The sequence below is a fragment of the Ailuropoda melanoleuca genome, chromosome 10 (genome assembly GCF_002007445.2).
Source record: "Ailuropoda melanoleuca isolate Jingjing chromosome 10, ASM200744v2, whole genome shotgun sequence".
Lineage (NCBI taxonomy): Eukaryota > Metazoa > Chordata > Mammalia > Carnivora > Ursidae > Ailuropoda > Ailuropoda melanoleuca.
Window position 1 is genome coordinate 37,994,350 of NC_048227.1, and position 24,678 is coordinate 38,019,027.

At 56.7% G+C, this 24,678-nt stretch overlaps 1 protein-coding gene and 1 pseudogene across 7 annotated transcripts in view; both read left to right on the plus strand.

The window, feature by feature from the left end:
- LMF1 (lipase maturation factor 1) overlaps positions 1-24,678 on the plus strand; it is an 89,013-nt gene that overhangs the window by 36,569 nt on the left and 27,766 nt on the right. For 5 of the 7 annotated variants that reach the window (XM_034670674.1, XM_034670673.1, XM_034670675.1 and 2 more), the window contains one exon: positions 10,539-10,687. The exons of the other annotated variants lie outside the window; for them this stretch is intronic. In XM_034670674.1, coding sequence (XP_034526565.1) covers positions 10,539-10,687 — 149 coding nt within the window. The remainder of the gene's footprint in view (positions 1-10,538; positions 10,688-24,678) is intronic. 7 annotated transcript variants of the gene reach the window in all.
- Positions 10,699-24,676, plus strand: LOC117804206 (annotated as a pseudogene).

The following is a 24,678-nucleotide window of genomic DNA, read 5'->3' on the forward strand; positions in this document are numbered from 1 at the left end:
CTGCCTCTAATTCTTAACCTTCTTAGGGAAACCAGTCACTCAGAAAGTGGATCTTCTATTTTGGGGGAAAAAATTGTTTTAAGGGTTACACCTGAATAGTTTGGCTAGACTCACCATACTCCCAGAGACCCTGGCTTTCAGCTGCTCTGCTGGTTTCCTCTTCTGGAAAATGCATGATAAAATCTCGTGTGTCCGTCTATAAAGTTTAATGGTTTTCTTTTTCTCCCTCCCTCCCTCCCTTCCTATTTTATTTATTCATTTGACAGAGAGAGAGACAGCCAGCAAGAAAGGGAACACAAGCAGGCAGAGTGGGAGAGGAGGAAGCAGGCTCCCAGTGGAGCAGGGAGCCCGATGCGGGGCTTGATCCCAGGACCCTGTGACCAGGCCCTGAGCCAAAGGCAGACACTTAACGGCTGAGCCACCCAGGCGCCCCGCCCCATTTTTAGAAAGTTTTAAAATATCTTTTTAGAAGACTTAGTCCCATACTCATTCTAAGAGTGGCTTCTAGAACAAATGGCAATTTACAACATTGCGTTTCAGTTTGTTAGGGTTTGTGAACATGCTGGCTGTCAGTTCTGGATGTCCCTGCACATGGGAGGACTCTTTGCTTATTTTTCTTTCACTTTTGATTACGAGAATTTGGGAGCACGCGCCATGTCCGTGTCCCCGTGAACAGGCCGTGGCCCAGGCTTTGGTGTGCTGACTCCCCGTCGGCCGTGTGGGTGTAGGAGGCCGGGCAGCGCTGCGTGCGGCCGCGCTTCCTGTGTCCTGCCCAGGATGGCGGCTTTACAGCAGCAAGCGGAGAACACGGCGGGGAGTTCCCGCGGCCGGTTAGTCTGTGTCCCAGTGTTGCTGGCTGCCTCTGAAAGAAACGCCTTCTCTACAAGAAATGCCTTGCTGTGTCCAACTGAGGCCCGACACACACTTGACAGATATGTTCCTATAGCCTCTTGAAGCCTCCCCTGCTGCTCCCTGGGCTCCCAGGCAGGATTTTGCAGCAGAGCCAGAGAGCACGGCTTATCCTGCGGGGAGCTGACCGCCTCCAGGCCTGGTGTCCCCTGCCCGTAGCCCGTGGGCTAGCCACAGGGATCCAGGCAGCATCCGAGTCAGCCTGGCTTTGGGCAGGGATGCATCACGGCTGCTGGGACTTCTGTTGCTGTCGGACAGAAAGCACAGGCTGCCCGTCCTCAGTCTGCGATGGTGAGATTGCTGAGGGACAGCTGTTACCAGCCTGATCATCCATGAGAAAGTTCTCCATCAGCAGCACCAAGAGCCCGGCCACGGCGGTGGCGAGTGCCTGGACTCACCCCCCAGGGCCCACCCAGAGTGCTCGTTCTCATTCTGTCACTCTGTTTGCCTTTATCTGGGATTTTTTTTTTTTTTTAATCAAAGCAACTTTCCTTCATCAACTATTTGGTTGCTCGAAATCCAGCTTCTCTGGAAAACTCAAGATAGAACACTTTATTCTTTCCCTTGTGAACTTGCAGAAGAATCACCAGCCCCTAAGGAACCAACAGGGTCCTTTAGTGTCATTTGCCAAGGCTGCCACTGCCACCTGAGAGTTGAGCTCATTTTCTGTAGATTTTTAAAAAAGTTTCTGTGTGGGCAGTTGTATTTGTTTCTGTGTCAAGTCTTAGAACTTTTCTCTTTCTTATTTTTGCATTGCTAAGAATAAGTGTTACATAGGATGTTTTAAATTATGTCGTTAGGAAAAATTTCAAACATACCAAAAAAGCTTAAGGGATTGTATAGTAAAAACCTCTATACCAACCATTTAGCTTTTACGGTTTATATCTACTAGATTTTTCCCCTTTATGTAGTGAAGTCTCTTCATCTCTCTGTCCGTCTGTCAGTCCATCATGTTTTGATGCATTTTGAAGTCAGCGTCACCTACCGCACACTTGCCCCCAAATATTAATTTCAGCACGCAGGTTTTTCCCTCAACAAAGAACTCACACGCGATGGGATGCGCGGATCGCAAGTATACGGTTATAGAGTGTGACAGATGCACGCACCTGCGTAGTCCACCTTCCCATCGACATGCGGAGAATCCCTATCACTCCCGTGCACGCAAAGGTAGGGCTCTGTCTGTTGTTAAAGCTGGGTCTTGGGGCGCCTGAGTGGCACAGCGGTTAAGCGTCTGCCTTCGGCTCAGGGTGTGATCCCGGCATTGTGGGATCGAGCCCCACGTCAGGCTCCTCCACTATGAGCCTGCTTCTTCCTCTCCCACTCCGCCCTGCTTGTGTTCCCTCTCTTGCTGGCTGTCTCTATCTCTGTCGAATAAATAAATAAAATCTTTAAAAAAAAAAAAAAGCTGGGTCTGTCTGTCTGCACCCGTGCTGTCAGCAAGGAGGGGAGGGTTGCTCCGTGCCTGGCTTCTTGGCTCACTTTCTAGAAGTCCTGCTCAGTGGCTGCCTCTCTGCAGACCATGTGTTCTGTCCCTTCCACACCAGGGATACTTGATCTCAGTGGCCTGTGGGAAGGGCCATCGTTAACTGTGAGTGACAGCTGGAGGACTCAGCATGTCCGAAAAATGAAATCAGAACGACCCGAATGAAAGCAGGTCTTAGGTGGTGAATATTGGGAACCTTCTTTTGCTTCCTCGCGGTGTTTTTGTGATGGTGTAGTGTTTTTCCGCCTCTTTATTGGTACCGGCACGAGGCACCGGAGTTGCGGTCTTACCACTTGGATTTACGTCCAAAAGAAAACAGCTTGTGTGTCTGGGTCCTCTGCAGCACGGCCTGTGGCGGCGAAGGCCATCGTGTCCTGGTGGGTGGGGCCCGCGGCCTGACCCGTGCTGCTGCGTGAGGGCGGTGCTCCCGCATCGTGCTGCATTTCCCCTAGACCTGCGGCTGTCTGCACATTCTCTCTATGCAAACGACTGGCAGCCTTGCTGTTTGAAGGCCTGTGGATTCTTGGTTCTGATCTCTGAGGTGGAAGGATGCGCATTTGGTTTCGTTTCTCACCTCCACTGTGCCTGACCAGAAGCCAGCTGTCACCCATCCTGTCGTGCCTCCGTGTGCCGTTTCTGGGTCCTACCTTGGTTATGGTTCTCTGAGGTTCTTGAGTCTTTTGTCTTTTACCAAATTTGAATAATTTTTGCCAATATGTTTTCAGGTTTTCTGCCCATTCCTCTCCTAGGATTCCAATTCTGTGTATGTAGGACCTTCTGATAATGTTCCAGCAGTCCCTGAGGGTCTGTTTTCTTACTCAAGCTTAAAAAAATAAAGTAAAATAACTCTAGGGGCACCTGGATGACTCAGTCAGTTAAGTGTCCAACTCTTGGTTTCAGCTCAAGTCATGAGCTCAGCGTCGTGAGATTGGATGTCAGGCTCCATGCTCACTGGGGAGTCTGCTTGTCCCTCTGCCCTCCCCCACTCGCGTGTGCGTGCTCTCTCTAAAATAAATACATCTTTTAAAAAAAATCTCTGTTCTTCAGGTCGAGTAACCAGTTGAGCTATTTTCATGTTCACTACCTTTTTGTTCTCTGTCCTCCCCATTGTTACTACGTTCATCCAGTAAGATATTCGTTTCGGATATTTTCTTTTCCGGTTCTAGAATTTGTTTGGTTCTTTTCTTACAGTTCTGTTTCTCTGCCCAGTTTCCGTATCTGTTTATGCCTTATGGGTGTGTTTTCCTTTACATCCTTGAACAAGCTTACGAGGGGTGCTTCCTCGTGTCTTCCTGAGCTGGCGTTCGGGGTGCAATGTGAATGGAGAAGGAAGATAGGTGAGATGTGCAGCCTGGGGGATGATGAGTGTGCTGTTTGGCAAGTTCTGGGACGGACTGAGGCCCAGGTCTCACGTCCAGGGAAGGCCTCCCTGAGAAGGTGGCATCTGGGCAGAGACGTGACCAAAGGGCCCCAGGAACGGGCACTGGGGGCTGAGACCTAAGGTGGGCCTGGGCCTCCAGCAAGGGAGGAGAGCCCAGGGTGGAGTGGAGGGGTAGGTGAGGCAGCCAGCGGGGTGCCGGTTAGCTTCACCTTCTCCCTGCAGGCCTCCGTGGGTCACTCGTGTGGTGTTTTTCTAATGATTCATGTCAGCTGACTTAGCTGAAACCCCTCCTCCACTGTACACTGATCCATTCAAAAACAAAACAAAGCAGCATTTCTGGAAACTTCCCCTAATGGCATCGGGGCTGGCCCTGCCCCTCACCAGGCCACCACCCCAGGCTTCTTCACACACAATTCTGGAGCAATACTGGCTGTCGGCAGTGCCCGCGGGGTCCTGTGACTGATGCCCGCCTCTTCTCTCCGTGGCCCCGTGGAATGTACGTGCTGCCCGGAGTTGGGTCTGTGGGGGGGGCTGCACCTTGGTGGCCATCCCGGCTTCCAAACCTAGAGCTGCCTGTCCCCTCACTGGAGGGCCAGAAACCACTCCCTTTCAAAGGGGGAGTGATGCCGGTTCTGACACGTGTGGGAAGGGAAGGAAGAACGCTGCTGTGCCCAGGGTAGTGACCCCCCAGTGGAGACCGTGTCTGTGCGGGGTGTGGCTGCAGTGCCGCCCCGACCTCTGACCTGAGCCCCTGCCCGTTAGAGACGTGTGTGACTCCTTCCTACTTTTCAGATGAGTTGACCGTCCCCATGATTTCTGGACATCCCATCCTTGCTTGTCAGTCGGGCCCTGCCCTCCTTTGGGGACGAGGGTCTGCCCATCAGCAGGTTCAAGGATGCCAAAAACCATGTTCACCGAGTGTGGGGAAGATCTGGAAAAGCAGAGAGTGAAAATGGGTCATTCTCCAGAACCGTGTGGAACGAGGGTGACCCCACTGGCACGGGCACGGGGCCTAGTGTGCATGGAGGCAGGGGCTCACTCAGCTGCGGTGCCAGAATGAGGCCCGCTCCACTCAGGGCCCATGGACATAGGGTGTCTCAGCGGACATGCCTCCCAGGGTTGACTGAGAGCAGGGTCCACACCGGCCCCTTGCACCCTGAGCTGTGCCCGTGGCTCCACGTGGCGCGTGGATGGTCCCCGCCGTCACAGACAGCCCCGTGGACAGCACGGACCAGCCCGTCTTCAGGATTCTGACAAGTTACTTTGGGACAGGCTTCCGTTAGTTTTCATGCACAGGAAACAAAAGACAAAGAAATGGTAATGCATCATGCCCTGCAGCCTGATACATGTTAAATATTTGGAATATATTAATCCTACGAAATCTCTGTTGCTAGATCTAATTTCCGTTGACAGGAAGCATTTTCCTGTTTATCCACAACCAGTAACGCCAGCTGAGGTCGTCGCCGTGAGTTCTGTTCTCGGGCTAGCTGGTGACACGGGCACAGATCTGAGCAGCAGGCACACCTGGGGCTAGGACGTCTGGTTGCTATGGTAACCAAGTATTAACCAGCACCGTGACAAAGTGCAGGCGATGGAGGGTCACTGTGTGGGTGTGCGGGTTACACGGGTCACTTCCTGTTCCCTGCAGCGCCCAAGGACATCTTTACAACACAGATTAACAATTTTCTAAATGATTCATAACTGGGAGCATGCAGTTTAAAATGATTTTTTTTAAAGCATGAAGCCTTTAACCAACTCTTCCAAAAGTGTCTGCTTGCTAGAAAATTCACTCCTGTTCACGATCTGGTCGGACTTAAATTCTGCCTCTGAACGGTGGAGACCCCCGGCTTGCCTCTCCTTTCAGAAATGAGGTTTTGTCTCGGGACTAACAGCAAGAACAGCCTCACGTGCCAGGTTCTGCTACCCAGTTCAGGCTGGTTCTGGAGGATTCTTGGGCAGATTCAGCTGTAAGCAGATCGTGGGGCCAGGGCTGGGGGACAGGCAGGAGTGTGGCCCCATCTCTGGGGTGCGGCTGGCATCAGTACTGTCCAGCCCCTGAGGACAAAGGACTGCCCCCAGTCTGTCCCCTTGGGGCAAAGTCAGCTCCGCAAGCCATTCCGGTGGCCAAAAGGGGTCGCCGAGGCCAGGCCCCTCACACGGTGTCCTTCCCCACAGACTCACACACGTGACGCATCCTGGCTACAGCTGGATGCCACGCGGGGGGTGTAAGATTCGCAGATGGGTGAAACGCTTTGGTACCTGAGGGGCACGGTCACCCCAGAACCATGTCTGTGGCCCTCTCTTACGCTCATGGCGTGAAAAGGGCCCCTTGCGTGTCTGTGGCCTGCAGCCCTCTTGCGCCGCACCAGCAGCCGTGCCCAGGGGACCGGCGGGCTGCTCGCTAGTTCCCCACCCTCACACAGAAGCCAGAAACATGAAGGCAGCGACTCTGAAGACCCCAGGTGCTCTCCAGGCGCTGCCGGGAGCCCGGGCGGCCGCGGGTGGGGCAGCCCCGCACAGGAGTGACAACCCGTCAGAGGGGAGGCATCTTTCTCCTTTTTCCCGGTTTCTAACCTGAAGCTAATGGGTTTCCCGCTCCTCCTGTGGATGGTGGCTGTCATTCTTGAAGGGTCCATAGGTGCCACGCTTCATTATTCTTTCTAAGTAACTGTCATAATTTTCAGGAAGGAGACGAGCCTTCGGTTGGTGCGGTCTTTCCAGAGCGGCCATGTCCGCAGCTTCCACCGTCCATGATGCTTTTCTCCTGGGTCCCAAGCGGCTGCATTTGTGCCGTGTGGACCTTGACTCGGGGTGACCTCCACAGAGGTCTGGTGGAGACTCCCCTCTAAGCCGCCCTGGCCCAGTCGGCCCCTTGCTGGCTGGAGCATGTCTGCTTCCTGTCCTGAGCAGGCTGAGCCTGGAGGGGCCGCCAGGGTCCCCCACCCCTTTGCTGTCCACCTCCAGGTGCCATGCCCCCGGGCCCCTCCCCAGTCACCAGGCACGGGTCAGGCCTCTTGCTGGACCGAGTGTTGAACAGAAGAGTGTCTTCACTCCACATGTCCCGACTAGGGAAGCGGGGTGAGCACCACCTGTACACTGGTTTTATTCGGAGAGCAGGTGCCCTGAGCTGAGCCAGAGGTCAGGAAGTGGGGATGAGAGGCGACAGCCCCGTGCTTCTGTCTAGACGCACCAGGGTCCACGTTCACGTTTCAGGAGGTCTTTCCTCGGGCTTACCCTGCAGCGGCCTGGCAGACGCAGGCATGCGTCACATGCTGTGCAGCTGTGGATGCTAGTGCAAGGGCGCAAGTCAGGACAGCACCCCCACCCCCCCGACCGCACAAGCTGCCCACAGACTGCAGGGCTCCGGGCTGTGGCCGCTCGCCGACCTGGAGGATGAGCTCTGGTCAGCACTGCATCGAGGTTCCCCATCCCATCAGCACCGGGTGGGGTGACCCTGCAGCCTTGCCGACGGCAGCCTGTGCCCGGCCCCACGGCCTGTCCAAGCATGCTGCTGCTCGGAAGGGCAAACGGAGCTCGGGGGCTGCCCGCCGCCCGACAGCTGCTCCGGCGGTCAGTGTCCGAGTGTCAGGGTCGGGAGTGCTGACCCCACATCTCCAACTGCAGGCCTTCCCTCTACGTGGGAAGCTTCCCAAACGTGGCCTGTTGACCACTTGTCTACATTATTGGAAAGAAGCCAGGAGCCAGAGAAGTGACAGTTCCAGAAGCAGGCAGCTGCCTGGACCTCAGGCTTCGTGGCTTCCTGGTGGACGTTAGCTGACCGTCACTGCAGAGCCGTTGGCAGGACCTCAGTAGCATCGCCAAGAAATGTCCAGGGGCTGGAGCCTTCTAGGCCCACCATGGAAGGGACATTTTTTTGAAAAGATTTTATTTATTTGAGGAGGGGGAACAGAGGAAGAGAGAGAATCTCAGACTGAGCACTGAGCGCAGAGCCCAGCCTGGGGCTCGGTCCCACGACCGACCGTGAGATCATAACCTGAGCGGGAATCCAGGGTCAGTTGCTCAACTGACTGCGCCGCCCACGCGCCTGAAACTAAGCGGGCATTTGCACCGCGGCAAGGAACCGGTTTGCTGTCCCCCCTCCAGAAAAGGATCTGAGCACAGAGGGAAAAGCACCGGCGCCCTCCCGAGGGGCTTGTAACGGATACGAGGCCGCGGTGGGCTCTGGCGGTTGCGTGTGGGTCAGTACTTGCCATCGTGAGCCCTGCCGCCCGGCCTGCGTGGTGGTGCCCCGGCTGTGCATGGCGCGTCCTCTGCACCCAGCCTCAGGCAGCGCCCCGGGCACCTGTTGTCTGCGGACGCCTGCCCGCCGCACTCGGGAACTGTGGTGCTACCTGCGTACAGCTGCCCCGACCCGACAAGGTCCACAGAAGCTGGGGGTCTGCCGGCGACCCTTCCCACCCCACTGGTGTCGGCGAGCGCTCATGGCCCAGCACCGGTGACCCAGAGTGGGAGGCGGGAATCGGGGAGGGGCATAGGTGGCTCTGCTGTCCCCGAGCAGCCCGGCGGGGTGAGGAAGGTTCCAGTAGGTTCACAGGAGGCAGGAGGGCAGCTGACCCTCTGCCGGTCCACATAAGTCCCTGAGGTGGCAGTGTGTCCCTTGCCCGCCCCCCACCTGCCCCGTCACCTGCTTGCCGGCACTTAGGTGGGTCTCTGGGCTCTGCCATTTGCACATCACTTTGATTGGTGTCACTCAAACTGCATATTAAAATTCCACTCATCACATCTGTGCAAAGTGATGTGGCAATTAGAGAAGGCGGGCCTGTGCTCTGGGGAACGCTGTGCACCCACGTGAGCGTCTCAGTGTACGGGGGGTTTCCAGCGAGCGCGGCAGGGCCCGCACTGCACTTTGGGGCCGAGCAGGTGTCCCGGTGCCCGCAGTGCTGTGGGCGGTCGCCCCACCTGGCTGTCCCTGCGGCTTGCCTGGTTCCACCCAGAGTGCACAGGCGTGCGCGCAGTGCTGCTGCAGGGAGCTGCGGGGCCCTTGGCTCCGACAGGTTCTCAGCACACGGTCGAGGGACTGGAGCAGGTGGCAGGTATGGGGGGTGCTCCCTCACAGAGTGGAAGTGTCCGCAGAGAAGCAGGCCACGCTTGCCGGTCACTTCCGTGTTCCATGGCACCCTTGGGGCATGAGGGCACCCTTGGGGCATGAGGGCACATACGTTGTAAAACACACCCCAAGTGAAATGGGTCCAAATCTGACGACAATTATCTCTCAAAATAAAACTAGAGAAACTGTCATGTAAGGAACAAAGTCTGTTTTCTCCTTGTTGAGACAAGAAAAGGGAGTTTGAAGCAAATTGTAAAGCAACGGTCTTCCATCGACGTGAATGAGAAGAGAACCTTGACCCAGTGTGTTTGGTTGGTCTGCGTCTGGCATCTCCAAAAACAGAGTAACTGCTAATACTCCTGCTCTCTTTCCTTCTCAGGGTTCTGACAGAAGTCGGCTTCCCAGCTCTGAGTCGGGGCAGGTGGACGCTGGGAGGCTGGACGGAGCCCACATGGGCATCCCACACACTGAGTCCCCATGGAGGGGTGGCGCCAGTGCCCCCTTCCCGGTCACAGCCCCCACCTTACATCCCCTCTCCTGAGGGCACCCCTCCCCAGCACTGTCCAGGCTTTCTGCTTCTGGAATCTTCTGTGGACGGATGTGGGGTGCACGCTGGTAGCCCCAGCGTCCCCAGCACGGATGCACATGGCTCAGCCGAGGCAGTGAGCCTACGGAGATGCCACGGTGGCCACTTTGCCCGTCAGCCCTGGTGCCAGGTGCTGCGTCACAGCAAGCTGACCTCTCCCACAGGGGAGCTGATTTGGAACTGGGGCTTCAGAAATCCCCAGAACATATGAGAGTAAATGGGTTCCCCCCATGTTATTATGAAAAATGTCAAACTACAGAAAGTTTCAAATAGGGGCACCATCAAGGCTGCACTGGGCGTCCGCTCTGCCAGCTTCACTGCATCCCTCATTCTAACCTTCTGTACGACACAAAGCAAGTTGCAGACCTCAAGAGCTGTCCGTCCAGCCCTAAAAACTTGGGTTCTGAACTCAGGTTTGTCTGCTGCTTGTTTTTGTTGTCATTGTTTAGGAAGAAATTTACAAACCATGAAATGCACAGACCTTCAGGTGCCTCTGATGAATCTTGGCCCGGGCACCCCCTGCCCTCAGCCCCACCGGGTGTCACCCTGGCGTCCCTGGCGGCTAGGTTCCCATCTTTCTCCTATATCCATTTTGCTCATTCTAGAACCTTCTGTGAGTGGAACCATAGTGCATGGACCCTTGTCTAAGCACCTTTCATGCTGCATAGTTTTTGATCAAAATGAGATTGAAAGGAACGTGTGCCCTATGCAGAAAGGCCAAGTGAGAGCAGCAGCCTGCAGCCTGTTTCAGGTCCCAGCTCCGGGAGTGTCTGTGACAACACGAGGCCCTTGTCACCGCTTTGTACGCACTGCTCCCTGCATGTCTCGGCGGGGCTCCCAGCTTGCACCCTCACACCCTGCAGTGGAGCTGGAGCCCCTGACCTGCACCTGCGTCTCCCCCAGCACCCCCTCACCCAGTGCAGACTGGGGCTAGCGTCCACTCTGTGGTCAGACCTTCACATCAGGTCGTCTGGCTCAGTACACCTGGTCACACCACCTGTCCTGGTTCACGGACCATTTAAGTTCAACTGAGTTTGGTGGAATTGCTTCTTTGGAGAATGTCTGGCTGTTGCTAACATGGCCCTTTGTGTTCTTACTGTCATCGTTCTAGGATGGGAATCCCAGCTTCTGGAAACAGGATTCCTGGGGATCTTCCTGTGCCCTCTTTGGACTCTGTCTCGATTGCCCAGGGAGACCCCCCCGTCCCAGATCGTTTTGTGGGGCTTCCGGTGGCTGATTTTCAGAATCATGCTTGGAGCAGTAAGTAGAACTTCCGTTTGTATGTTTCGGGGACATGCAGACCCAGGAGCTGCCCCTCGCTGCCCTGCTGGCTGGGCCGTGCCTGCTGGGCCCCTCCTGCTGCTTTGCATGTTCTGTGGCCTGTTTCTGAGCCCTTGAAATGCCTCTGGCCCCCCAGCCCTTTGCATGAGCACTTTCTGTGGGACGCTTCACGACTCAGCCCCTTCCACAAAGAGACTCGCAGGAAGAGCCCCTGGGCAGCCGCACCTTTCTCCACCAGCCCTCCTGGTGGTTTCTGGAATGTCCGAAGTGTTTTGTGTGGTTTAAATCAGGGATGGGAACGGGTCAAGAAGTGTTACAGGATTTTTGTCCCCTCCGTGCCCGCAGTCTTGGTCATGTCACTTCAAAGAATGGAGAGGTAGACCAGACGAAGGGTCACGGGCAGCAAAGCAAAGTTTATTGAGCGGAAGTATAAGGCTCCTGGAGAGGGAGGGGACCAGGGCCCGTGAGAGTTGCCCTTTGAGCTTCTAACGTAGGGGTTTTTATAAACTCTTTCCAGGAACCATCTTAAGCATCCTGAGATTGGGCCGCGGTGGACTAGCCGCTAAGGTGTGCCAATCGGGCTTTGGTCATGCAGCCATCTACCTTTCAGGTTATTGTTCCCATACTGGTAGTCTTGTGACCTGACATCTGGAGGCTAAGTGATAGTGACCAGTGTTTTAGGGTTAATTGTTCCGGTTCAGGATATCCTGCCGAAGTCAGTCCTGCTTCCGTGGTCTCGTCTCGGCTGTAAAACGGGGTGCTAGGAGTTTCTGTCTTAGCTGTGGCAGCTCTCGCGCGTTCTCGTTGGGGGCCCTGGCCCTGACTACGTGAGTGTCCAGTTAACTCCTGACACAAAGGCACACGGTCCCCTGCGGGTCTCGCCCCAGAGAAGCTGCGCCGGCTTGCTTCTGTTTGTCTGCCTGCTGTTGCTGGCTGCAGACACCTCGCTCGCTGGCTTCGGGGAGGGTCTCCTGAAGGCCAGGCGTGTCGGCGGCGCCCTTCGCCCTGGCCTGGCTGGTCAGCGCCCCGGCGCATGCGCTGCCTGCGTGTGTTCTCTCCACGCACGCCCTCCCACCGGGCCCCAGAGCCCAGGGCTCTCCCGCCACCAGCTTCCATGGGGCCCTTGCAGGTGTGCACCGGCTGCCACCTCCGCTGACCATCATCTTTAAAGTTTGGAGCTGCGAAGCTGCTTCCCCCAGTGTGTAGTTAGTGTTGTGTGGTGGGCTGCTGTGGGATGACGCGGCTGCCCCCATCAGATGTTCCGTACGTGGGCGTGTGCTCCCGCCTCCCCCTCCGCTCCGCCCCGCGCCAGTACACCCATTTGTGGCTGGCATTCAGCTGATGCCCTCGTTCCCCACGTCTGTCCGATTGCCCTGTCGCCTTCAAATCCTGAGCAGAGCCAGATCGGAGCTGCCGACTGGTGGTCCTCGAGCAGGACAGGAGTCCTGTGGGCACATACCGCCCGGGTCCTTTCGTTCCTGGCAGGAGCCCGCGCTTACGCGCTGCAGACATCCTCCCAGACACTGAAGCGGCTTCTTCCTGGTGTGATGTCTGCCTGTGGTCCGCGTGATGCTGCATCTCAGGCTCTCTGGCCGGGAGCTTCGGGGCGCTGGGAGTGGTCGGAGTACAGGAGGTGGGCGCTCCGCCTGGGACGTGGGTGCCAGCGCAGGAAGCCCAGGAGCACGCGTTTGGCCCTGGCGTGGCCGGCAAGGTGCCCAGCCCTGGGCAGGCGTGCACAGCTGCAGGTGCTTGGAGCAGCCGTGTGGGGTTCGCATGCGTCTGGACTGTTCTCCAGGTTCGGCGTCCACGCGGTTAGAAAGACGGGAGTCCTGACCGTCACCGCTCCTTTCCCTGAAACGCTGAGGTCATTAGCTGTGTCTGGTCCCCACACAGATGTTAGCAGCAGGCTGTGGTCCCACGTCCGTCCAAGACTTCGTTTTGGAGTTTCTCCTCCGCTAACTTTAAAAATCGTAACGTGCGCAGTGTTTCTGTTGCCCACCGGGGACCCGCCTGGGACAGTAGGTTCGTCGGTGCGAGTGGGAAGCCGAGGGCCCCCGCGGGAGCACAGTCAGGGTAGGGACTCTGGGCGGCGGAGCCGTCAGGCTGCAGTGTGCCAGGCTCGCGACGCCGGGAGGTGAGCGGCCCCCACGGTGCCTGACAGCTCTCTCAAGCACCTTTCATGGCATTTTGATTGACTGTTCGCACCAGCTGGATAAAAATTGTCAGGTGCACTAAAAGGTGTAATTACTCGATTCTGTCTGCGTGTTGGATGTTACTTACCCTCCTTCGCTGGAAAGCAGGAAGCAGAGCAGGCTTGGTAAAGGAGAGTGGCAGCTGCACAGCGCCTGTCGCTTACGAGCTGAGAGGGCCGCAGAGGCCACTGAGGACGGAGCTGCCTGCAGACGGCCGCCCTGGGCCCTGACCCGCTCCTACTCAAATCTGGCGCCACGGTCTCCGAAGCTGCTGTGGCTGTGTCTGCGGTGCCTCCCGTGTGCTGAGAGGTTGGGGGTTCTTCCCAGAGCTGTGCCCCCCCCAAGACCTGGGCTTCTCAGGCTCCTGCAGTGGCTCAGCGTGGCCTCCCCTTCTTTGGCACTTCAACGTGTCCACGCTGCGCGGAGCCACGAAGGAGTGGTGGTAGCGGGCTGCCCCGCCCTCTCCAAATAGCTGGAACCTGGCCCTCGTCACACTGGACAGCAGACAGTGGGGTTGGGGGGAAACAGCAGCTTCCTGGCTGCTCGCCGCCTCGCATCCTGCTGGAATTCGGGGGGCAAGGTACAAAGAGGAGGGCCCTGGGCACAGAAGGAGCCCCAAGAAGGACACGGCACCCCTGCTGTTGCAGACTGGCAACAATGCGTAGCTCCAATCTCATCGGGAGAAACGAACACCACACAAACCCTGACCGAAGGACATTCTTCAGATTCACTGGCCAACATTCTCCAGGACCGAAGGCATGGAGTGCAGTCGGAGACCGAGACCCTGTCCACCTGGGGAACACAGCCGTTAGATGTGGCACCCTGGGCCATCCTGGCACAGAATGGGGACGTCCATGGGAAAACTGGTGAGATCGGGCAGGGTAGGTAGTTCTCTGCGTGGACCTGAGCTTGACGGGTGCATGGGGGCTCCATGCTGTGTGTACAGCTTTCCCGGGCGTGAAGGTATTTTCCAAATGCAAAGTTAAACACCTTACATACTTGGCATGTATAAAGTAGGCAGTGAGATGAGATGGTTCAGTTCTTTGAGACATGAATTACCAACACTGACAGAAGAAACAGAAAATCTGAAGTTTTAGGAAGTGAGCACCTTTCCAACTGACAAAACCCCAGGCCCAGAAGTCCTCACTGATGAGTTCTATAAACGTTTACAGAAGAACAGTGTCAACCGCGCACATGCATATCCAGAAAACAGAGCAGGGAGGATGGACGTTTCAAGAAAATAACACTCCAGGGGTGCCTGGGTGGCGCAGTCGTTAAGCGTCTGCCTTCAGCTCAGGGCGTGATCCCGGCGTTCTGGGATCGAGCCCCGCGTCAGGCTCCTCCGCTGGGAGCCTGCTTCTTCCTCTCCCACTCCCCCTGCTTGTGTTCCCTCTCTCGCTGGCTGTCTCTATCTCTGTCAAATAAATAAATAAAATCTTTTAAAAAAAAAAAAGAGAACATTCCAGAGACTGTTCTTCCAGAGCACCAGCGACTTCTAGAACTGTTAGCAGATGAAGCTGGGCAGTGCCTGAGCCGTGCGAGGCGTCCACACCAGGTGGGCTTTCCCCGGGAGGCAGAACGGGGTGGAGAGAACTGAACGCTGCAGTTCAGCGAATTACCTGATACGGGGAGCCCTACAGTGATGCAATCATCGTAACTGACGGAGGGGAAGCATTTGTTAACCGGCTCACACTTCACATCTTCTGGCACACAAGGGGTCAGAGGTTTCTTCCAGCTGACACATAACCCCCACGTCTACACCGTTCTTACCTGTGGGGACTACACATTCCTGCCACCAGGTGGGGAGCACGTGCGGGCATCCCCCTTCATCCCATCGGCTGGACATCGTGGCTTGTGCAGAAAACCATAGAAAGTCACAAAAGCCCAAACTATGGGAATAAGTAGAAACCCGTCTTCGAGGAGAGGAGACGACGTATGCGGAGCGTCAGAAACCGGGGCTATTTCCATATGCCAGCAAGAGCCGTCAGGAAACAAAACACTGGGCAGTCACAGTCGTGCTCTCCCAAGTTCCTGTTTCCCTGCCCACACTGCCCGGACGGCCTCCCAGAACCTCGACCCAGCCGCTGCCAGCAAAGGAGCCAGGCCCAGCGGGGATGCCCCCCAGGGCCCCGTGGACAAGAGGTGGTACAGCAGGAGCCAGTGACCCTCGTGCTGTCTGGTGACAGAGGAATCTCTGCCTTCTCTGAATCAGACCTTTTTAAACAGGTGGGGACCACCACGGAGCGGGCGAACTATGGAGGTCTGAGGTGTAGCTCTCCCCGGAGCTCCCCAGTGGTTCTCCTGCAGCGCACCCACGCCCCGCCACTGCCCCAGTGCGGACACCCAGGGTAGCATCTGCCTGGGCACCCTGAAGGACAGGTGGTCTGCCCTGGGTGATGTCGGGACCATCCCGCTGTCCGTCCAGAGCCCGCTAGGAGGACACAGCATCGAAGGCCCTTGGAAGACACATGCTGCCGAGCTCTGGAAAAACCCACAGCCTTTGTAAGAAGTATCTGCAAGAAACCCCTTCAAAGTAGGTCTCCGGCCAAGAGCCCTGACTGGAGCCTCCCTCCCCGTGTTGTCTTTTTATCTCCTCCTTCAGTGAACTGTCCTTTCCCTCCTTTCTAGGACTGTATCTTGGTCTGTGGTGTCATCTTTGCTTTGTTTCTGTTTCTTAAATTAAGTCTCTGGTTGAACTCTTGAGATGAATATACTAGATAAATACATCGGGGTTTTTTAAACAAAATTTTAACTACATCATTAATAACATCCAAAATTAGGAAATTTCAACAGAAGTCTGCTGCACCATACCCTGAAAGCTACCAGACATGGCTGGGAGACATTAGAAAGGCTTCAGTAGACAGACATGTGTGAGTCACAAGTCGCAGAACTGCTCACTGCCCAGCTGTCCCCAAACCCATCCACAGATTTCATGCAACCCAGACGTAATCCTAGGATTTTCTTTTTGGAAGTTGATGAACTGACTTAGATTTGTATGGAAATGCCACAGGCTTAGAATAGCCAGAAAATCTTGAATAAGTTGTAGGAGACACATCCCTTGTTCCAGGACTTCCCAGAGGTCACGGTCCTCGAGACTGGGCAGGGGGGGGTGTGAGGACAGCCAAATCGGTGGCACAGTCCACGTGTCTGAAAAATAGTCCCACACTAAAATCACTGCCATGTAATTTTTGACAATAGACCAGGTCCGTTCAACTAAGACCGGCACGTTCAGCGTGCGGCCGGGGCGTCCAGTTCTCTGCAGCGGGTGAGTGGGCCACCGGGTCCCGCCGTGTAGCACACGGAAACACGTCTGAGTTGCGCTGCAAACGTGACATTGAAATCACGACACCTCTTGAAGATAACAATATTTTTGCAGTTTGGGATAGGCCAAGATTTCTTAGAACATGGAAAACATTAACATAAAACGCGAAAATGGATAAATCGGACTCTGTTAGAATGAAGATCATCTGTCCCCGGCAGATCACAGTGACAGACCAGGGGACAGCGCTGCCCCCGACGGACAGCTTGTGGTGGGTCCGTAAAGAAGACACAAAACCCAGTAACAAAGATGACTCAGTGTGAAAGGGGAGCTTTTAGCAGCTACTTGACAAAGACCTGCAAACGGCTGCTACAAGCACTTGAAAAACCGCACGGCTTCCTTCACTGGCCGTCGGGAAACGAGATGCCGCGTGCGCCTACGGGATGAGCCGGACTTAGACGGCGCGCGTCCCAGCTCAGGCTGCACAAAATGCTGCGGGCCGCACGGCTTCAACAGTGCTGACTTCGGCATGGTTGTGGAGGCTGGCAGTCGACCAGCGTTCTGGGGCCTTCACTCCCTCGGGAACACCTCCTAGCTTGTGGACACCCGTCCTCTTGCCGTGCCCTCCGCTGGCGGGGAGAAAAGCCCCCGTGTTTCTAACGCGTGCACTAATCCCGTCAGGTCAGGAGCCCATCCTTACGGCCTCATCCGCACTTGCCTATTTCCTCAGTCTTAATATGGCCACGCCGGGGGCTTCAACCTACAGATTTGGGAGGACACAGGTGTCGGGCCATTGGCAGCAGGGATGTGAGCAAGAGGAACTGGCCTGCGTTGCTCTCCTGTGGGCGTGAGCAGTGGCCTGAGTGTGTGGGAGCAGCTTAGGCCGTTACCCACGAAGTTCGCCTCAGCACTGACCCAGGGGGGCTGGAGATGTGCTCACTAGAGCCCTCCCCCCGGCACCAGGAACTGGAAACCAGCCACAGCCCATCAGCAGAAGGATGGGGGACCAACCCGTGCTAACTCCCCGGAATGGAAAGCACTCAGCAGAGCAGAGGACCGAGCCGTCTTGCAGGCATCATGCTCGGGCAGGGAAGCCAGACGGACCGCACGGTCCTTGTGCAGGGCCTTCCACACGGCAGAGCCAGCACGGGGCCACAGCCACGGAGAAGCGCTTCCCTCCAGGACTTGGGGTGGGGGCTGCCTGGGGGGCACGCAGGAACTCAGGGGCTGTGAGTGTCTCCTGATGGGCTGAGGATCTGCAGGCATGTGCGCACAAGAGCTCCTCAGCACGGGCTTCCTGGTGGAAGAGAAATCATGTTTTGAACCCTAACAGGAGGTGAACAGCCAGGGGAAGCCTCGGGGGAGGTGGCCGGGCGGCCCCCACGGAGAGCAGAGACCTCTGTCTTTGTGGGCAGGGCTGGAGACAGACCAGCCGGCAGGTTTTCCTTGGCGTGCCTCCGTCGAGTACCAGAGAAAGCCATGTGCCTTCCAGCCCCGGAACGACCATCGGCCCGGCCGGAAGCTTCAGCTCGGGACAGGAGCCCAGAATCCACCTTCCCGGCCAGCTCTCTGCGCCAACTGCAGGCACGGGCGCTATGGGCGGGACGTCCCGCTTCAGCTCCTAGTTCCGTCGCCCGCTGACGGACAGGTGACGTGATGACCAGAACCGTCACCCTACTGTTGACGTGTTAGATTCTGGCGGCATCAGGAGCGCTTCCCTGGCTCCCTCCGTGCCGCTGTGAGCCAGCCTGCTGGGGGCTTCCCCGGTGACAGGCGCTTCCCGCTTCAAGCCGCGGAGATGGCAAGCGGCCCCGTGGTGCACATGACCCCACCGGACTTTTCTCGGAGCAAAGGTGCAGGTCTGCTCAGCGTGTTCACCTGGGCCCTCCTGCTGGAACGGGCCAAACGTGCACCAGATGCTTCTCTGGAAAAGCTCTGGAACGTCTCTTGCATGTTTCAGCTCAATTTTCTCTTTTAAATGCGTAGATTTTAACCATATTAGTGTGGAGAATCTTTTTCATTTGCAGAAAATGGCAAAGAGCGTGGGTGTCTGAGTCACTGTATTTAATAGTTTGCCCTTAATTATGCTTTAAAAAGGTTTTCACTTTGTTCTCAAATCTCCGATTTTGTCAAGACAGAAATATGTTCGTGTGTTTGTAGCTCAGTCGGGACTGGCCAGTTTCATCCCAGAGCAGGCGAGCGTGTCCGCAGCCAGTCACCGAACCCTCGTGCTTTGCATCTGGTGCCTCTGTGCCCCAAGTCGGACCCGGCAGTGGGTTTTTCCCGTGGCTTCCGAGCCGCCGGACCGAGGACCTGTGCCGTGCCGAGGGCTGAGACCTCGGTTGCTGAAGTTCTGGGAAGTGAGGCAGTGTCCTTGGTGCTGGGAATTTTCAGAGCTGGACGGCACCGAGGGGAGGCAGGACTTGGTGTCTGTCTGGACAACTAAGACGCATCTTTGTGCCCGTCCTCCCTTCCGCTCCCGTCTGGGTGTGCACGTGGCCGCCTTGGTTCGGGGGCTGCAGGCAGGCGAGGCACTTGCCGCTCCTCCCGTGAGAACTCTGCGGCGTGGCTGCTGGCCCACGAGAAGGAAGGGCGTGTGTAGACCAGGCCGTGGCACGTGAGCAGACCCGCGCCCCAGCTCAGTCAGACTAAGGAGAGTGGCCGTCAGGAGTCTGAGCCCTGTCAGATGGCATTGCTGGGGGCAAAACTGCTTTGGTCTCCTCGCACTTACTTGGTTAGCATGGCTTTTACTTTTCTGCGTATTCTCTCTGCAGTTCTTCCAATGCTGTGTACTGTATTTCTAATTTATATTATTTTGACTATTGCTTCACATAATCTAAGAATTGATACCCTAGGACCACCTGGGTGGCTCCATCGCTTAAGGGTCCGACTCTTGGTTTCAGTTCAGGTCATGATCTCCGGGTTGTGAGATCGAGCCCCGCGTCGGGCTCTGTGCTCAGTGGGGAGTCTGCTGAAGATTCTCTCTCCTCTTCTCCCTCTTTGCCCCTCCCCCCTCAAAAGAAATTTAATACCCTAAATTCTTACTGACGAAATCGCAGCTGAAATGAGCCATTTTCATCATGAGCTGTGTACTTGACTGTGGCCAGAGCAGGTCGCTTGCATATGCAGGGACTGGAGGGTGCACCAAAGCCCCCAGGCACCTCTCAGAAGCTGGCGAGGCTTGAACTTTCCCATACGTCTAGGTGACCCCCAAGTGCCCTGCAGTGAAGAGACGCCCATGTGTTTGCCGTGCGGCTTCGTCCACGGGGGTGTGACGGCTGAGCAGCCGGGCCACTCGTGCCCATGCCGGTTGCAGCACCTGCGGTGGGGCCCTTCTGATGCTCGTGTGCAGGCTGTCCTGTTGCCACAAGAGAGAAAAGCTGTGTCTGAGACGTAGAAAAGTGAGGCCTGTGGACCTACCTTTTTCAGGTGAGGATTCGGCAGAGCCAGGGGCCGTGGCCGGGCTGTGATCGTCGGCACCGGTAAAAGATGCCATCCTCAGACCATAGGCGGTTGTGTCTGAGGCCCTTGCCGTGAGAGTCACCTGTCTGGAACTTGACAGCTTAGATGAAATGGACACATTCCATCACAAATGCAGCTTCCCAAAACTGAAGAGGAAACAGGAAACCTAAATAGCTCCACATCTGTTAAATACATTCAATTTGTAATCAAACCCTCTTCCAGAGAGAAAAGTGTGGTCCCAGATGGCTTCACCAGCAGAATCTACCAGATGCTTAAGGAGGAAACAATAGAACTGCGACCCAGACTCTGCTGGAAAGCCGCGGAGGCAGGAACACTTCCCAGGTTGTTTTTTATGTGACTGTGAAACCAGATCCAATGAGGTCATTACAGAAAGGAAAGAGACCAGCATCCCCCAGAAGCAAAGGCACAGAAACCCATAGCAAAACATCAACAAATCAAACCCAGCAACAAAAAAAGGCACAATCTATCTCAGGAATGCAAGGTTGGTTTAACATTTGAAAACCAAGGAATGCAATTCACTACGGTAACAGAAGAAAGCAGCCAGTGCAAGACAAGCACGTGATACAGTTCAACACCCACCTGTGAGAGCTGGCGGGACTCTCTCTGGGCACAGCATCTGACACGCCGCCAGCCAGCCCTAAGTGGCTGGTGGGGACAGGAGCGCTCACGGCCCGCCAGACCAGGCCGGTGTCTGTTCTTGCCAGCACTCTCAGTGCTGTGTCGGAAGTCTTGGTGCGGGAAGACAGGAGAAAGAAAGAAGCATAAAGCTTGGAAGAAAAGTAATGACGCCATTCACACATGATTAGAGAGGCAGAAAACCTGGCAGAATCGGAAAACCAACTAGTGAAATGAATATGTGAACTTCGCAAGTTTGCGGGACACAAGGCGTCTGTGAAGCACACGTTGTACTTTGTGCACGATGAAGGAATCGTTCCAAGGGAAGATCTTGAAAATACTGTCTACAGCTGGCAAGAGCACCTCCAGTGCCTGGCAAGGAACCTGGTTACGGAAGTCTACGTGCTGCTCTTTACGTCCTGACCCGCGGCCACTAATGCTGGTGCCCCTCGAGGCTCTGACGCTTGCTGGCAAGGGCAGCACGTTTTCTGGGTGCACGCAGAACGCATGCCCCCGTGTCTGCTCTGCAGCAAAGCTGTTTGCTGCCACGGTGTCCAGGCCGTACCTGGACCTCTGGCCTCTCCCTGGTGAGACTCAGCACTGCTGTGGGAGAAGATTCCCCCCTGAGAGAAGGCTGCATTTGCATCGGCTCTTTCCCTCGGAGGCCCAGTGGCTGCCCTGGGTGTGTGAACTGGAATTACCTTGGAAGCAGTTTCCATGTTCGTTCGCTCCCCTCATGAGTGTCTGGGTCCCAAAGGTGATGCAGCCCCATGGAGATCGGATCGTGACCAGCACCGAGGGGTCAGGAGAGGTGCTGCTAGCCACCTTGAGCGAGGACCTTCTGACAGGGAGAGGAGAGACTTGGAAGTCAGGGCTCTTCCTCGCAGTCAGATGCCTCCGATAAAATTGTGTCACATGAATGAAATAACTTGGAATGCAGCGCAGCCCCGTGAAGGCCAGCCCTGAATGGGTGTCACCAGGTCCTTGCCTTCCCATCCTGGGACCCCCATTCTGAGAGGAGAGTCCCCGTCTCCTTCGTTGCATTAACGGGGACAGCCAAGCAAGGGGTTTTCCAGTGAGCACGTGCAGGAGGCCAGACCTCACACTCCAGCTCGGAGGCGTCATGGGGATTTCTGGAAAGTACTGTCTATGGTGCTGTGACCGCTGGCCTCAGCTTCAGCCCCTGCTCGTGGCCCCACACTCGCTCCCTAGGCTCCTCTCTGCCTCCATCTCCAGACACTGGACTTAGAACAGACTGGGCCTGAATGGGGATCGATTCCTCACGGCTCTCGAGTGCCCGCAGTGCTCCCTCCTGCTGCCTGCAGCCCCTCACGTGGCTGCTGGCACACAAAACCAGCATTAGTCACCCCCCCAGCCCCTTGTTTCTGGCACCTGCCGGCAGTGTTCATAGTGTGCTGTGCACGCTGGATGCAGAGGGTGGCTTCTATATGGCTGTTCCTCGGGCTGGGAAAATGCCGGCAGCACCCCAAGATGGTGGGAGAGTGAGGGGGCCAGGGTGACATGGAGACAGGTCAGTCCTGAGAGATGCCCAAGAGTGCCTGTGACCTAGTGCCAAACGGGGGGCACATGACCGTGAACCTCAGGTGCACCCAAGACGTAGCGATCCCCCCACTCGCCTGCTCAGCGCCCAGAGGAGAGGGATTGCAGGAACCCGGGGTGGCACGTCCTCCTCAGCCCATGACCCTGTCAGTGTGCACGGCCCAGGGTCATCGAGGGAGGGGGCAGCCTGGCAGTGGGAGAGCGGGGTAACGAGCACACTCGGGATGGGGTTGCTGTGGACGGCTCCGTGTGTGGGGGTGCCCTGCCAGGAGGCCCCTTACCTGGGTACAGCTGCAGGCCGGGCAGCCCCTCCTGGCCCTTGGTTAGGAGTGAAGGATGCAGCATGGAGAAACAGATGTCCTTCCTGCGGCAAGGCCTCGGACCTCCTGTCTCCAGATGGGGGTGTCAGAAGCATGACCTTGGACCCGTGAACATCTGGAAGGGCGTGTCTGAATCGTGGGGCGGCTGCCTTCATGGTCCTGCCTCCCCCCCCCACTCCCCCAAGGCCTGAGGCTGCCCTGGCAGCCTGGAATGTCCCAGCACCTTGCATCCTCCCTTCCCCAGAGAGCAGGTGTGGACAGCTATGGGTCACGTGGCTCTCTTTGGGTCTGGCCTGGTACCGGCTTGTCTGAGCCATTTTTTCAGAATTAATTTGGGGCTGAGAAAGGCTGACAGAAGTCTTTGTTCCTTTGACGCTCACTCAGGAAGGAAAAATCCGTGGAAAATCTGACATCTGCACTATGGGGAGAAGTCAGTGGATGGGGAGGAATATAATTATTCTGTGCTCCCGGAAGAATGTCTCAGATCTTTAAGTGTCTCATATCAGCTTAGAACTTGAATGACATTTTAATTATTTTGTTTTTTTCTTCTCTGCCTGGTTTGAGTCTCTAAAGAGACCCACTCTTGGATTCCGAGGGGTGCGGGGAGCAGAGCCTCGCTCACGGGGCTGTCGCGTGACAGTGGCGGCTCTCCCCCCCAGGGAGCAGGACAGACGTGCTGAGGTCTGGACGGCAGGCACGCGGGACTTCCTGAATGTGCCACAGAGTTGCACCCGAGGCTGTGTCTCTGGCACTGTTGACCTAAGCAAACCCAGTTTTCAGAAAGACGGGACTCCAGTCTTCAAATAGCACCACCCAGGTGCCTGGCGTGCGGCTCTGTGGGGCGCACACGCCCCCGAGAGGCCCAGCAGCCAGGGTGGCCGAGGGCGCCGTGTGCGCACGACCCTGTCAGGGCGCCTGGGCAGGGCTCTGGCGGCGGAGCGCTGGGAGCCCTGGGGGGATGTTTGTAAGCCGGCTGTCCGGCTGCACGGAAGCTCCCGCGGAGCCCGTGTGTGTGTGGGGGGGGGGGGAGCATCGTCACTCGGCCTGTGCAGGCCTGAAGGGCTGTCCCACGTCCCTGGGACTTCCTAGTCACTTCTCGTCCCTGCTCCTTTGAGTATTGCTGTGTCCAGTCCACTCCCCACCCCGTACCCGTGCTGCCCCTCAGCCCGTCCTGTGGGCTCCACGGTCCAGACACGTCCCAACTCCAACACGGTCCTTCTGCCTGGATGGCCACAGAGGCCTGCTAACACAGGACCGTCCTGTCCCCCAGGGGCTCAGAGCCCTCAGCACCCCAAGGTCCTTCCCTGCGTGAAACTCAGTTTTACGTGCCAACGGCTGGAGTGCCGCCCCTCCTGACAGCCGCCGGCCCGGCCTTGGCCCTGAACCTGACTGACGCCGTGATCCAGGGGCCCCGGGCCTCGTCTACGTCTAACACGGCCTTTCCTGGTCTTCTCTGCTCTGGACGCGCTGGTCCTTGGTTTCCCTCACACCCGCCGCCTGGGGCGTCTGCATTCTGCCTCTTGTTCCTCCTCCAGCTTGTCCCCGCTTCGCAGTGGCTGCCCACTCCCCTTCTCCAGAACCCGGATTCTCTTCTCTGCTCGTTCCGCACGCTCGCACCACCCCAACCAAGGCAGGCCCTCTCCTGCGCCCTGCGCGAGGCTGTGCCGGTGCAGTTGTATCTGCGGACCGGGTGGGCAGGACTTAGCCCGGGACAGTTGCAGCTGTAAACACCAGCATCATGAGAGAAAACCGAGCTGCATCCCGTGCTACTTTCTGTCGGCACACGTCCTCGCCTTCTAATTTAGCTGTCACGTAAGACACAGAACTTGGAACGGACTCTCTCGGACCCGTGCGCAGCTTCCAGCGCCGGCAGGGGACAGCCTCTGACTTAGGAAGGGATCTGGGAGTTCCCGAGAGAAAGTGGGGGACGAGGCATGGTGCTGGGGGTGCTCGGGAGCTCGGCCGCAGGCCATTCCGGGGACCTCACTCCACAGCCACGGCCCTGTGCCCCCGGCAGTGAAGCCGTTCCCTGGATGCTCCTGGGCCCGGGCACCAGGTTTCCCGCGTGCTGCACGAAGTGAGCGCTCAAGCCACTGGGGAGGGTTTGGTGCAGCCCACTTGAGTTTCTGAGTCGCCCGCTGCGGGTGTGAGTGAGACGCAGTCCCCTTCCTGGTTCTCTTGGCCCCTGGTATCCGTCTGCCCGTCCGTCTGTAGCTTTCCCAGCCTGTTTTTAAACCCTCAAGTGCGTTCCTGCAATGATGCTCAGAAAACCTGGGTTTTTGAGAAAGCACAGGTGTTGCCTTTATCCAGGGCAGCTCGTCGTTTGCACGCCACGCACTGTTGCACCTCCACCATCAAGAAGCCCTGAACCTGCCATTGCTATGGCGTCATTTACATCTTATCTTTTACGTATTTCTGGCAGGAGATCCACTCCTCCACTCCCTTGACGCTTCCTTTGGGTTCTCCCACCGGTGGCCCGTTTGCATGTCCCTGGGACCATTGCTAGCCTCGGGAGTGGCTCACGTTCCTGCCTGTCTGTTT